This window comes from Tyto alba, unplaced genomic scaffold (assembly GCF_018691265.1).
Source record: "Tyto alba isolate M040663 unplaced genomic scaffold, T.alba_DEE_v4.0 Super-Scaffold_20000042, whole genome shotgun sequence".
NCBI lineage: Eukaryota > Metazoa > Chordata > Aves > Strigiformes > Tytonidae > Tyto > Tyto alba.
In genome coordinates, this window is record NW_024881293.1 from 10,901,350 (window position 1) to 10,914,270 (window position 12,921).

Sequence of the window (12,921 nt, forward strand, 5' to 3'; positions counted from 1 at the left end):
CCCCCCTGCTTCTAGCGACCCCTCTGCTTCTGGGGACAACCCCCTGCTTTTGGAGACCCCACACACACTTCTGGGGACTCCCCCTGCTTCTAGGGACCCCCCTGTTTCTGGGGATGCCCCCTCCTAGGGACCCCCCTGCTTCTGGGGATGCCCCCTCCTTCTAGGAACCCCCTCAATTCTGGGCCCCCCTCCCTGCTTCTAGCGACCTCCCTGCTTCTGGGGACAACCCCCCACTTCTGGGGAGCCCCCCTGCTTCTAGGGACCCTCCCTGCTTCTGGGGATGCCCCCTCCTTCTGGGGACCCCCCCTGCTTCTGGGGATGCCCCCTGCTTCTAGCGACCCCCCTGCTTCTGGGGGGACACCCCCTGCTTCTAGGGACCTCCCCCGCTTCTGGGCCCCCCCCGGCTCATGGGGATCCCCAGTGGAGCGGGGCGGCGGTGGGGGGGAATACCGTGAAGTGTGGGGAGTGGCTGCCTCCAGGGCACCCCGAGGATGTCCGTGTGTGTGTGTGTGCGCGCGCACGCCCCGGCCCCCCCGCGGCGGGGAGCTTGGGGGGGGGGGGGGGCGTGGATTGGAGGGGGGGGGCGCGGGAGGCAGCCCACGACGGTGACAATGAGGACGCGATGGGAGTGACTCTTCCCAGCTAAAAATATCCTCCTCCCCCATCCTCCGCCAGCGCCGCGGCCTCAAGGTCACTGCCCGCCTTGGGGGGGGGGGGGGGGGGGGGGGGGGGCCGAGCCGGGGGGGGGGGAGCCGTAGGGCGGGGAAGCCCCCCCGACCCCCCTTCACACACCCACCCCACCCCCCCACGCTGCACCACGGCTCCCACACGCGCCCGGGCACGGCCACCGTCACGGAGGCTGCTCCACCACGCAGGGAGCTGCGAGCGGCCGTGGCCCCCCCCCCGCCTGCACCCCGGCACATGCCCACCCCCCCGCCCCCGGGGCACCCCGGCTCGTCCTGACGCTCCCCGTTAACACGGGGCCGTGGCAAGTGAGCGGGCGCGGCGGGGCGATGGGGGGGGTGGGGGTGGAAAGTGTGGTCGGCGGTGGTGGTGGCGACCCAGGGGATGGCTGGGTGCCTGGGTGGGGGGCACCCAGGGGACACCGGGGACACCCTGCCTGCGGTGGATGGGCCGCTCTGGGCAATCCCCAGCTGCCGGAGTCAGGGGACGGCGGTGGGGAGGGGGGGGTGTCTTGGTCCTCGTGGGGCTGGAGGCCGTGAGGCTGCGGAGGGGAGAGCAGCTGGGCTGGGTGAGGGGCCGGGGGTCCCCGGTGCTCCCTGGTGCTCCCCAGCATTGGGGTCCGGCTGCCGGCACAGCCCCGGCGGGACACGGCACCGGGACGGCTCCGGTCGGGGGAACCAGCCCCGCTCTGCACCCAGCTCAGCACCCACCCGACCCTGGGAGCCCCCACGCCACAAACAGCCGCGGTCCATCCGGCTGTGACACTGGGAACCGGCCGTGGCACAGCCGGGGAGCGCCGGGATCTCGGCCCGTGACCGGTACCGGGTCCGTGTGCCGTGTTTGCCGGTGCCAAATCCGGGGCTGACGCTCGGGGTTCCCGGTAGATTCCGGCACCGCGCGACGCTCGGGGTCTCGATGTGCTGGGAAGCGCCCGGCGTGCCGTGGTGCGACCGTCGTGGCTGTGGCCCCTCCCAACCTTCCCCTTGACCTTGGGCCGCCCGTGGGCACCTTGTGCCGGGCCGGGGACTGGGGCACCTGTGGGGACACCCCAGCGGTGGCAGGGACCACCGCCCCACGGCGCAGGGACGGGGCTCCCCAAAGCTGCTTGTGAGGTTTAGGGGAAACCCCCCCTCTCCTTCCCCGAGGGGCTTGTGGCAGTCGCAGGGATAGCGGGGACACCCGTGGTCCCCCCGGGCCCCCGCGGGTGGGGGGGTCTGCCGTGACCCGGCGGGGGCAGCCAGGCGAAGCGGCTTTGTCCTTCGGCTGAGCCGAGCCGCGTCGGGGGGAGGCGGCAGCACAGCGGCTTTGTCTGGGGACGCCGGCGCGGTGGCAGCAGAGGGGGGGTCGTGGGGAGCCTGAACACACGCCCCCCACCCCCCCACCCCAGACCCCTCAGCACCCCCCACCCCAGCGCCAGGCACCCACTCGGCTCTGCGCAGGTAGGGCGTCCCCAGGCGCGGGTCCCCTCCTGAGGTGGGAGGGGTGGGGATGGGGGGTCCCCCTTGGGTTGGGGGGGCCCCAGCTGCCTTTGCCACCCCCGGGGACACCGGTGCTGTCCCCAGCGTCCCCCCCGGGGCCTGATCCAGCCCCGGCCCCAGGGTGTCTGGGTGGGGAGGGTTTTTCTCGGGGAGACCCCGGGACAAGCCGGGGATTCCCCTGCAGCAAGGCGGGGCCGGGGACGTTCGGGTGTCCCCGGGTGTCCCCACGCGTCCCCACGCGTGTGCCAGCTTGTGTGCCTTCCCCCCCCCCCCCCTCCCCACGTCGTGGTACCCGCCGACACCCCACAGCCCCACGGGTGGGAATGGGCCTGATCCTGTGTGGGGCGAATCACCCCGGTGCCGGGCTCTGCCCCTTCCCACCCACCCCAACATGCCGGGGGGGGACATGGGTGCATGGGGAAGGGGGGGTGGCCCAGCTGCTGGCATCACCGGGGGGGTCCCACGGTGGCAGGGCTTGGCTGAGCCATCCCAGTGCTTTTTGTGAGCTTTGTGCTGGTGCCTCCACCAGCCCCAGGGGGCTCAGATGGTCCCGTGCACCCCCAAACGACGCTCAGCTTCCCCCTGCCCTGCCCTTGGGGAGCAGCGGTGGTGGTAAACCCCCCACCCCCCCAGCCCTGTGCCAGTGGGTGGGCAGTGGCGTTCGCGGGGGCCGGGGGCTCCTGCCGGCACTGCCAGATGCTCTCCAGCCTGGGACATATGGCCAGGGCTTGGCAGCAGCGGGAGCTGCGGCCACTTGAGGAACTGGGGCCACCACGGGGGATTTGGGGGGGCTGGGGGGGGGGATACGGGGGGCCTGCAAGGGGTCTGATGCTCTTTGTGCACCCAGCAAGCCCCGAGCCCCCATGCCGGCTGACGGGGAGCCTCCTGCAGCCTCAAGTGGGGGGGGGCACAATGTGGATCCCACCGCCCCCAGCACCCCGTCCCTGCGCCACATTGCAGGGGGTTCCCCAGTTCCCCGGCTCCTTCCCCCCCCACTATGGCACTGGGATCGTGGCCATGCCACCCAGCTGCTGGTGTGGGGCCGGTGGGCACGACACCGCCAGCAACCGCTGTTCCCCCAAATTCCTGCCCTGCCCTCCCTGGGACCACGATTCCCAGGCAGGAATTAGCGAGCGGGTAATAAATAAATCACCAACGGGGAGCCTTTCGGCCGCCCGCCTCTATTTTTAGCTGCACCCTCCTCCTCTGCAGTTGCTTCCAGGCAGCATCGCTGCTCTGGGGCACGGGGGGGAGTGGAGGGGTCCCACCACCACCCCCCAGGGCACCGGGGGCTGCTGCAGCTTGGGCGTGTGGGGGTTAAACCATGTGTGTGTCCCCCAGGCCTGCTGTGCACCCCAGCTGGGGTCCCCCTTAGGTCCCCTGCACCCGCTGTCCCCATCTCTCCCCAGTTGAGGGTCTTCCCCCACCCAGCTCCTCTTTAAAACCCGTGGCACCCTGTCCCCACGCAGGACAGGCCCTCCCCGGGGACCCCCCCTTGGAGAGACGAGACCTCGCGGGTGCCCGTGTCCCAGCTGAGGGGGTGTGTGGGGGAGTGTGTGTGTAGGCGGGGTGTGGTCGGAGCACCCCACCACTGTGCCGAGACCCCCAGTCTGCAGTGGTGGGTGTCCTGCTGCCGCATCGCCGCCAACCTCCTGGCGCGGGAGCTGCCGAGCGCGGGGGGGGGGGGGGGGGGGGGGGGGGGGAACGGACACACACACACGCTCGGGGCCATTGCTCAAGGACACACGGCGGCCGTGGAAGGGTTGGGGGGGGACCTGCCACCTCCTTGTCCCCACCGGGAGGGGACCACGCTCGGTGCCCCTGCGCTGCGCATCCCGCCCGAGCATCCCTGGGGATGCAGCCACCGGCCATGGTGGCCCCATGGGGACAGGGGACAAGGACCTCCGGGGCTTCCCAATTTTAATCAACCCTCCGGGCGCTGAATCCCGCTGGAGACATCCCTATTGATGTCCTGACAGGGGGGGAAGATTTAATAAGGCCCATTTGTGCTGCCATTGATAGAAACTATTAGCGAAATGACCACGGAGTGATGGTTAATAAAATATTTACTGTCATCCATCAGGGAGGGCTCCGGGGGGCAGCTTCACCGGCCCCATCCGAGGTGTCAAAAAGTTTACCGGGCCGTGGGGTGAGCGTTTTGCTCCCAGCACCTCCGTGGTGAAGGGGCCTGGGGCCAACAGTCCCGGGAAACCACTTCCCCTCCGCCCTGCCTGCTGCGTATTTTTCTCCCCAACCGAATATTAAAAAGAAATCGGAGCCCATTTTCCTGCAATAAATTTGGCAGAATGGAGGGAAAATGATCTGGCCCTGGAGGGGAGCCAGCGGCCCCGGGTACGCACCGGGGAGCAGCTGGGTGCTGGATCCCGGCCACGCCACCTTTGCTCCCGTAGGTAGCAGGAAGACATCTTCCCCTGGTCCGGTGCGTCCCTCGGGGGACAGGGACGGGGTCCCAAAGCCCTGCGGCCCCCCCAAGGATTGGGGGGGTGCTGGTGGCAGCCGCCCCTTCCCAGGTGTCCCTGCACTGGGATGTGGTGGTGTTTGCATCTGGGGGAGCGAGGCCGGTTTTTGGGGGTGTTGGCCGGGCTGGGCTGCAGCCAGGCTCAGGGGCTTGGAGGCTTGAAATCTGGGGGGGCTGCTGCCCGCTTCCCCCCCCCCCTCCCCAGGGTACAGCCCTGCTGCAGGGGACCCCCCCAGTTCCCCCATGAAAGGAGACGGTGCTGCAGGGGGCTCTGCGCAGGGATTTTTGGGCCTGTTTTGCAACAGGGCTGTTGGTGCTGGGGGGATCCGTGCTGGCTGCAAGGGGGCTGTTGGTGCAACGCAGCCCGTCGTGCAACGGGGCCGTTGGTGCAATGGGGCTGTTGGTGCTGGGGGGGGTCTGTGCTGGCTGCAAGGGGGCTGTTGGTGCAACGCGGCCCATTGTGCAACAGGGGTGTTGGCACTGGGGGTCCGTGCCGGCTGCAAGGGGACTGTTTGTGTAATGCAGCCCGTCGTGCAACGGGGGTGTTGGTGCAACACAACGCATCGTGCAACAGGGGGGGTTTGTGCAACACAACCCATCGTGCAATGGGGCCGTTGAGTGCAACGGGGCTGTTGGTGCTGGGGGGGTCCGTGCTGGCTGCAAGGGGGCCATTTATGCAATGCAGCTCATCATGCAATGGGGGGTGTTTGTGCAATGCAGCCCGTCGTGCAGTGGGGTCCTTGGTGCAACAGGGCTGTTGGTGCAACGCAAACCGTTGTGCAATGGGGCTGTTGGTGCTGGGGGTTCGTGCCGGCTGCAAGGGGGCCGTTTGTGCAACACAGCCTGTCGTGCAACGGGGGGGCTGGCACTGGGGGTCTGTGCTGGCTTCAAGGGCCTGTCTGAGCAACCACCCAGCCCGTCGTGCAATGGGGTCCTTGGTGCAACGCGGCCGTTGGTGCAGCACAGCCCGTCGTGCAACGTGCCCATTGGTGCTGGGGGTCCGCGCTGGCTGCACTGGGGCAGTTCCTGCCGTGGGCTCTGTGCTGGCTGCTGTGGACACCCCCCCCCTCCCTGTGCGATGGGGCTGCTCATACCGGGGGGGTGCGCTGGCTCTGCAGGGGCACCCATTCAGGGGGGCTGGGGGAACCACTTGGGCTGCCACCCCCCCCCCATTGCGGTGAGGGGTTGGGGGCTCTGACCACGGCCCCCCCAGCGCCACCCCCCCCCCCCCCCCCACTTCACCCTCTGGCCTGGTGACAAACCCACAGCCAAAAACAGGGGCTCTGCTTGCCGAACCCCAGCTTGCCCACCCTGGCTGCTGGGGGGGGGGCACTGGCAGCCCCCCTGCCCACAGCCCCGCTGCTGCCCCCCGAGGCGGGGGGTGCACAGGGAGACAGAGTGACCCCCCTCCCCGCCCCGCCCTGGGGTGGCAGTGCCAGGGCAGGACCCACGGGTGGGTGTGATGGCTCTGGGGGTCCCTGGCACCACGGCCGAGGGGGTTTGGGGACACCCCCCTCCCCACCTAATGCTGTGTCTCCTCTCGGCCAGGCGTGGAGGGAAGCCCATGGCACCCGGACCCCCGGACCCCCCCCGTGCCAAGCCCCGGCCCCGCAGCCCCTAACGCCCCGAGGGCCCCCCCGGCCGGCCCCGGGGAGCCCCAGCAGGTAGGGGGGTGTGGGGGGGCCAGAGCAGACAGGGCTGTGGGCACAGGGAGCCGCTGCGGGGTCAGAGGGGGGGCTATGGGGGTGCATTGAGGTGCTGGCAGCGTGCACTGGGAGTGACGGAGGGGATGTACTGGGGGTGTACTGGGAGTGCTGGGGGGGGGGGGCGTGAGGAGGCTGGAGGGGATGCGCGGTGGGGGGGTGCATGGGGGATGATGGGGTTTGGGGTGCAGCAGAGCAGCGCAGTGAGGCTGGGGGGGGGCGCTGGGGGTGTCATTGGGGGGGCTGAAGGGGCGGGGAGCGGGCCTGGGCGGGGAGGGGGTGCAAGGGGCCGGGGGACACGGGCTGGCGTGCGGGGGGTGCGGGGGCAGCTGAGGGGGTTTGGGGGGGGGTGGGGGGTGCTGGGAGGGGCGTGGCGAGCGCTGGAGGGGGCGTGTCGTGTGGGGGGCGTGTCGCGCGGCTCGTCACGGGGAAAAGGAGGGGGGGGCGTGGGCCGGTCTCCACCAATGAGGAGTGGCGTCCCCGCCTTTGCCCCGCCCCCGAGCGCTCCGGTCCCGCCGCCGCCGCGCGCCCCCGGGACCGAACCGGCTGCGGCGGCGGCGGCGGAGCGGCCCCGGCCCGGCCCGGCGGCAGGTACCGGGCACCGGGCAGCGGAGCCGGGCAGCGCCGGGAAGGGGCTGGGGCTGGGGCTGAACCCACCCGGCGCCCCGGTACCGGGAGCCCCGGGCACAGCGGGGACGTCGAGGAGGGGAGAAGGAGGCGGCGGGGACGCGCAGCTGCGGCTCGTTCCCGGAGTCATCCCGGGAGGTGGGGGGGGGGGGGGGGGGGAAAGGGGTCATCCCCCCCGGAGGTGGTGCAGGTGGGGCTGCGGTGGTCACCGACAGCCGAGGAAGTGGGGTGGGAGGGGGGGGGCGCGTCACCCCGCCGTGGGCAGGACACGTTCCCCCTGTCGCCCGTGGGGAGGACACGTCCCCACCACCGTCGAGGCCGGCACATGTGCCCCGGGAGGTGTCACCCGGTGCCGGGTGGGGTGAGAGGGTTGATCCCGGCTCTTCCCTCCTCCCCCCCCCCCCCCCCCCAAACCCACTCGTGTCCCCACACCCGACACCGTCCCCTCGTCCCGCAGGTCGCCCCCACGCCGCTGAGCCATGCGGGATCGCCCGGCCCCCTCCCCGCCAGAGCCATGAGCGGCTGCCGGTACAATGGGGGGGTGGCACGACCCCGGGGTCCCCTGAGCACCTCCACCCACACCCTGCACCCGCCGGAGGGTGAGACCCAGCCGCTGCGGCCCCGCCGTCCCCCCGGTCTCGAGGTGGTGGTCTCCCAGCCGGAACAGCCCGGGGGTCCGGATCCTGGCCCGGTGCTGGCCCCGGGGCAGGATGTGGCCGAGGAACGGGGCCGAGGACCCCGAAGGAACCAGAACATCGGGTACAAGCTGGGACACCGGCGAGCCCTCTTCGAGAAGCGGAAGCGCCTCAGCGATTACGCCCTCATTTTTGGGATGTTCGGCATCGTGGTCATGGTCACGGAGACGGAGCTGTCCTGGGGGGTCTACACCAAGGTAGGGGGTCACGCTGGGTGGGGGGGGGGCCAAGGAGGTGGGGGGAGGGGGGGGGGTCCAGCCGGGCTCATGCTGCCCGCTCCCCTCGCAGGAGTCATCGTATTCGTTTGCACTGAAATGCCTTATCAGCCTCTCGACCGTCATCCTCCTGGGGCTCATCGTCATGTACCACGCCAGGGAGATCCAGGTGAGGGGCACCCACCCAGCGGGTGCTCGCCAGGGTCGCGCCACCCCGGGGGGGTCCCACCACCACCTTCCCCCCCCCCCCCCCACAACCCCCTTTCTCCCCGCCCCGCAGCTCTTCATGGTGGATAACGGCGCCGACGACTGGCGCATCGCCATGACCTACGAGCGCATCTTCTTCATCGCCCTGGAGCTGATCGTCTGCGCCATCCACCCCATCCCCGGGCAGTACCTCTTCACCTGGACGGCGCGGTTGGCCTTCACCTACGCCGCTTCGGTGGCCGATGCCGACGTGGACATCATCCTCTCCATCCCCATGTTCCTGCGGCTGTACCTGATCGGGCGCGTCATGCTGCTGCACAGCAAGCTCTTCACCGACGCCTCCTCCCGCAGCATCGGTGCCCTCAACAAGATCAACTTCAACACCCGCTTCGTCATGAAGACCCTCATGACCATCTGCCCCGGCACCGTCCTCCTGGTCTTCAGCATCTCCTCCTGGATCATCGCTGCCTGGACAGTCCGCGTCTGCGAGAGGTACAGGGGGGGGAGCTCCCCGGTGAGGTGCTCACGGAGGGGTTGGGGTGCGGGGAGCACGGGGTTGGGGTGCAGCTGAGGACACACAGTGCAGACCCCAGGAGGGGCTGGAGGGGGGGAGAGAAGAGGCCCCTTGGAGAAGAGGCCCCCGCTCTCCGGGCAAAGCCTCCCCGGGGGGACTCTTGTGCCCTGGGTGGTGGCCGCGATGGTTTTGCCAAACCAAAACTGCTTGCCGAGGTGAGGTGGGGGCAGACGGACCCCCAGATTGTCCCCAGACCTCTCCCAAGCCCCTCTGTGCCCCCCTGGGCTGTGGCAGGACCACCCCCTCAGCTGGCAGGTCTGGCCAGGAGGAGCTGGGGGTCTCACAGAGGGGACCAAGCCCCTGTGCAGGATGTGGCCCGTGCTCCTTAGCTGTGCCCGCCGAGGTGCCAGGGCTGGGATTCCCGTGCCGGTACCCTGCCCGTGCTCGCCCCTTTTTGGCCACCCCACCCCCCTCGCCCTGGGACGTGCATTAACTGCTCTTGTTTTCCCTCCCTGACCGCTCTGCTGCTCGCAGGGACAAACTGTGAGTCACCCCCAGGGACCGACAGCGCGTCCTGCACGGGACGTCCCCCCCGCCCCGGGCTTGTGCTACCCAGAATTTAGGATTAGCTGCAGCCGGCGGGTGTGGGGGGAGTCAAGGCTGGGGGGCCGGTGGGGTGCAAAGAGGTCGTGGACACAGAAAGGGGCCGGGAGCCCTTTTCTTCTTGGAACCTCAGCGGCTGATTTCTGGCCCCACTGTACCCCACAACCGGGGTGGCTGTGGTGCCCAGCCTGGCTGTGAGCACGAGCCAGGGGTCCCGTCATAGTGTGGGAGGGTGGGGGGCTGGAGCATGGATCCTTCAGCCCCAGCTCTTGGGGTGCTCTCGGAGGGTTGGGCTTGCTGCAGGAATCGCTGCGGGTCCCGGAGGGGGAAGCCCCTGCAAGGAGCGGAGCCGAGCCGGAGCAGCCGGGAAGGAGCCGCTGGATCCTTCTTGTTTCTAACCGGAGGCTTCGGCTGAGTCTCCAAAGGGCTTTATTTTTTTTTTTTTTTGCTCTGGCTGTTGCTGTCGCTCGGCGTTTCCCCTCCTTAACGTGCACACTTCGGGTGCTTCAGAGGTGCTCCTTGGGGGGACGGAGGGGAGCGGGGAGCATCGCCATGGGGGTGACATCCTGGGACTGCTGGCCCTTTGGGGACAGGCTCAGCCCACCCCTGGGTGTGGGTCCCCCCCAGCCATGCAGAGCCCCCCAGCATCGCCTTGCTGCATCCCTGGGTGCCAGCTGAGGTTCCAAGCCCAAACCACGCAGCTGCTGTGCCCAGGAGGCTGGAGGGCGGGGGGGGGAGCGGGGCCGGGTGGAGGGACGCAGCAATCCTAAATTCCTTGCCGCACGCTTGAGTCCACCCCGGCTCGCTCCCGTCTCCTCCTTTCCCTTTTCTCATCCCGGCACCCAGTTTTCCCAGCTCCCCGCTGCTCCCCGCATGTCCCTGTCCCTCTGCCCGGCTTGGCTGCACCCGGCGCCCAGCCCCGCTGCTCCGCGTCCCTCAGCTGGGCTTGTCCCGGGGGGTCCCTCGGGGAGGGGGCGGGGGGCACAGCCATCTGCATTCGTGGCATCGGCACTGGCCACGAAATCTCAAAGCACAATGTCCCCCGCTCCCCCGCCAGTGACTCCCGTGGTGGCCTCGGGGCCCTTTGTAGCCCTGGGCTTGCTCGGGGTGGGAGGAGGGGGCAGCTTGCTGGGGGGGTGGCCCCCCAGGGTCTCACGGGGTGAGGAGTGCTCCGCTCCAGCTGGGCCCGTGCAACTGTCCCCCGCTCTGCGGAGATGGGGTGCCCCCTCCCCAGGGTGGGGGGTCCAGCGGTGACACCCGTGTCCTGTGCTTTGAGATATCTGGAGGAGCTCGAGGAGGATGGAGGTCACTGCCCTCCCGTTATCCTCGTTACCGTTGTTACCCTCATCCAGCAGCCCCCCCCTGCCCTGAGCCAGCCCTGCTCCCAGGGGTGGTCACAGCCATCCCCGGGGTTTTCCTCCTCCTGGCGCCCGTGTCTGGAGTGGCTGTACCTGGTGTCCCCAAAGTGTCCCCAACTTCTTTGGGGCCCCACGTGCAGCTGGGAGCTTGGGGACTCTCCTGGGTGCGAAAGCAGCTCAAAACTGTGTGACAAAGCTGGGGGGGGGGGGACACGACACATGACACATGGTGGGAGCAGGACTTGCGGTGACGGTGGCTGTGCTTGGCCCCGGGCAGGTACCACGACAAGCAGGAGGTGACGAGCAACTTCTTGGGGGCGATGTGGCTGATCTCCATCACCTTCCTCTCCATTGGCTATGGGGACATGGTGCCGCACACCTACTGCGGGAAGGGCGTGTGTCTGCTCACCGGCATCATGGTGAGTGTTGGGGAGGGGGGCTGGCGGGGTCGGGGGGGGGGGTGGGGGGGTGGGGACACAAACACTCCTGTGCCGCCCGGTCCTGCCGCTGCCCTCACCGCAGGGCTCTGCCCGCAGGGTGCTGGCTGCACCGCTCTGGTCGTCGCTGTTGTTGCCAGAAAGCTAGAGCTCACCAAAGCGGAGAAACACGTGCACAACTTCATGATGGATACGCAGCTAACGAAGCGGGTAAGACCCCTCCATGTGCTGCCCCCCCCCCGGTGCCACCATCACCCCCATCAGACACCCAGGACCAGCCACCTCCATCCCTGACCCCGCTGCTCTGTAACTTCCAGGTGAAAAATGCTGCTGCCAACGTACTCAGGGAAACGTGGCTCATCTACAAACACACCAAGCTGGTGAAGAAGATTGACCATGCCAAAGTTCGGAAACACCAGCGTAAGTTCCTCCAAGCCATCCATCAGTAAGTGCCAAACCTTTACCTGCTTCCTACGAGGAGGTTTATTTTCTCCGTCGTGGCTCCGGGAGAGCCAGGCGCTTCCTTCTCTTCTGTGCCCGCACTGCCTGTCGTTCCCCCCCTCCGTCCCCATTGTGGGGACGCTTTCCCAGTGGGTGGGGACCCCGATAATGCTGGGGTGACCCCGGGGGTACCAGATCGATGGGGCTCGATGTGACTGTTGTCTGTCATCCAGCTTCAACCGTATCAGGGAGCGGGGCTGGGGGCTGTGAGCCCCTGGGTGCCTCCTGCTTGGGGAGGGTGGGGGGGGGAACCGAGGGGTGCCCGGCTTGGGGAGGGGGACACACACACTGAGCAGGGCGGGTGGGGGGGGTTTGCCTTGCTGTGGCTGCTGTCGTCTCCCTGTGCTCTTCGTGGTGGTATTAAACCTGCTGTTGTGTTTTGTCTCTGTTCTGCCCCGTCCCTGCAGAGCTCAGAAGTAAGTTGCCCCGCGGGGCTGCTCCTTTCCTCCGTCTGCTCCCGTGTGCATGGGCTGGTTGCTGCAAAATTGGGGGGGACACACACACACATACAGAGCAATGCAGCCCCCCCCCCCCCCCAACTCCCCGAGGGCTGCCTGGGGCGAGGATGGAGGGGCAGAGGCTGTGCTTGCAGGGTTGGGGGGGATGGGGGAGCTGCATGCCGGGGTGCTGGGAGGGGAGGGGGGGCTGCATGGGGGTGTTGCTGACCTTGACCCTGTTCCCCCCATGTCTCCCCAGGTTGAGGAGTGTGAAGATGGAGCAGCGAAAGCTGAACGACCAGGCCAACACGCTGGTGGACCTGGCAAAGGTGAGTGATGCCTGAGGGGGGGGGGGGATGACGACCCTGCTTGAAGGGGGGGTCCCAGCACTGAGCTCCATCCCCTCCTGCTCCCCTCTGGGGGGTGTGTGTGTGTGTGTGTCCCAAATTCCACCTCAGACCCAGAACATCATGTACGACATGGTCTCGGAGCTGCAGGAGCGTAACGAGGACCTGGAGAAGCGACTGGGCGCCCTGGAGAGTAAACTGGAGGCACTGGGGCTGAGCCTGCTGGCGCTGCCCGGGCTGGTCAGCCAAGCCCTGGGGCAGCAGCAGCGCGAGCTCCTGGGGAGCTGGACCCCCCGGCTCTGCTCCGCCACAGCCCCTTGCACCCCCACCCGACCCCCCAGGTCCCCTTCCACCGCCCCCCCCACCTCCTCGGACAGTGGGTGATGGGGTGGGGTGGAAAGGTGGTGGTGGTGGGGGGTGTGTGTGGGGGCCGGGGCCCCCTCTTATGTCTGGCCATCGTGTGGCTGATTTCAGTAGCTTTGTTCTGTAAAGCTCTGTATAAATTTCCTGCGTTCACTGTGCTGGCGTGAGGCTGGAGCCCCCCCTCCCCGGGCCATCCTGTGCCCCCCAGCTGGGTGGGAAGTGAGCCCCAGCCTCCAGGAGGGCTTTTTTTTTTGGGGGGGGGGGGGGGGGAGG

General features: G+C 68.7%; 1 protein-coding gene across 9 annotated transcripts; it reads left to right on the top strand.

Moving 5' to 3' along the window:
* Positions 1–608: 608 nt before the first annotated feature.
* Positions 609–12,806, top strand: LOC116963236 (small conductance calcium-activated potassium channel protein 1-like). Of its 9 annotated transcripts, none has more exons than XM_042795007.1 (12): positions 609–690; positions 6,190–6,305; positions 7,429–7,863; positions 7,955–8,050; positions 8,162–8,580; positions 9,137–9,145; positions 10,841–10,982; positions 11,100–11,210; positions 11,318–11,445; positions 11,909–11,917; positions 12,198–12,267; positions 12,397–12,806. In XM_042795007.1, the coding sequence occupies exons 3-12, from the start codon at positions 7,486–7,488 to the stop codon at positions 12,667–12,669; spliced, it is 1,635 nt and encodes a 544-aa protein (XP_042650941.1). In that variant the 5' UTR covers positions 609–690; positions 6,190–6,305; positions 7,429–7,485; the 3' UTR covers positions 12,670–12,806. The 9 variants fall into 9 exon arrangements, with proteins under 9 accessions (XP_042650941.1, XP_042650946.1, XP_042650940.1 ...); XM_042795012.1 differs by lacking the exon at positions 609–690 and adding an exon at positions 813–992 and having other exon boundaries at positions 8,276–8,580; XM_042795006.1 differs by lacking the exon at positions 609–690 and adding an exon at positions 815–992.
* The last annotated feature ends 115 nt before the right edge of the window (positions 12,807–12,921 follow it).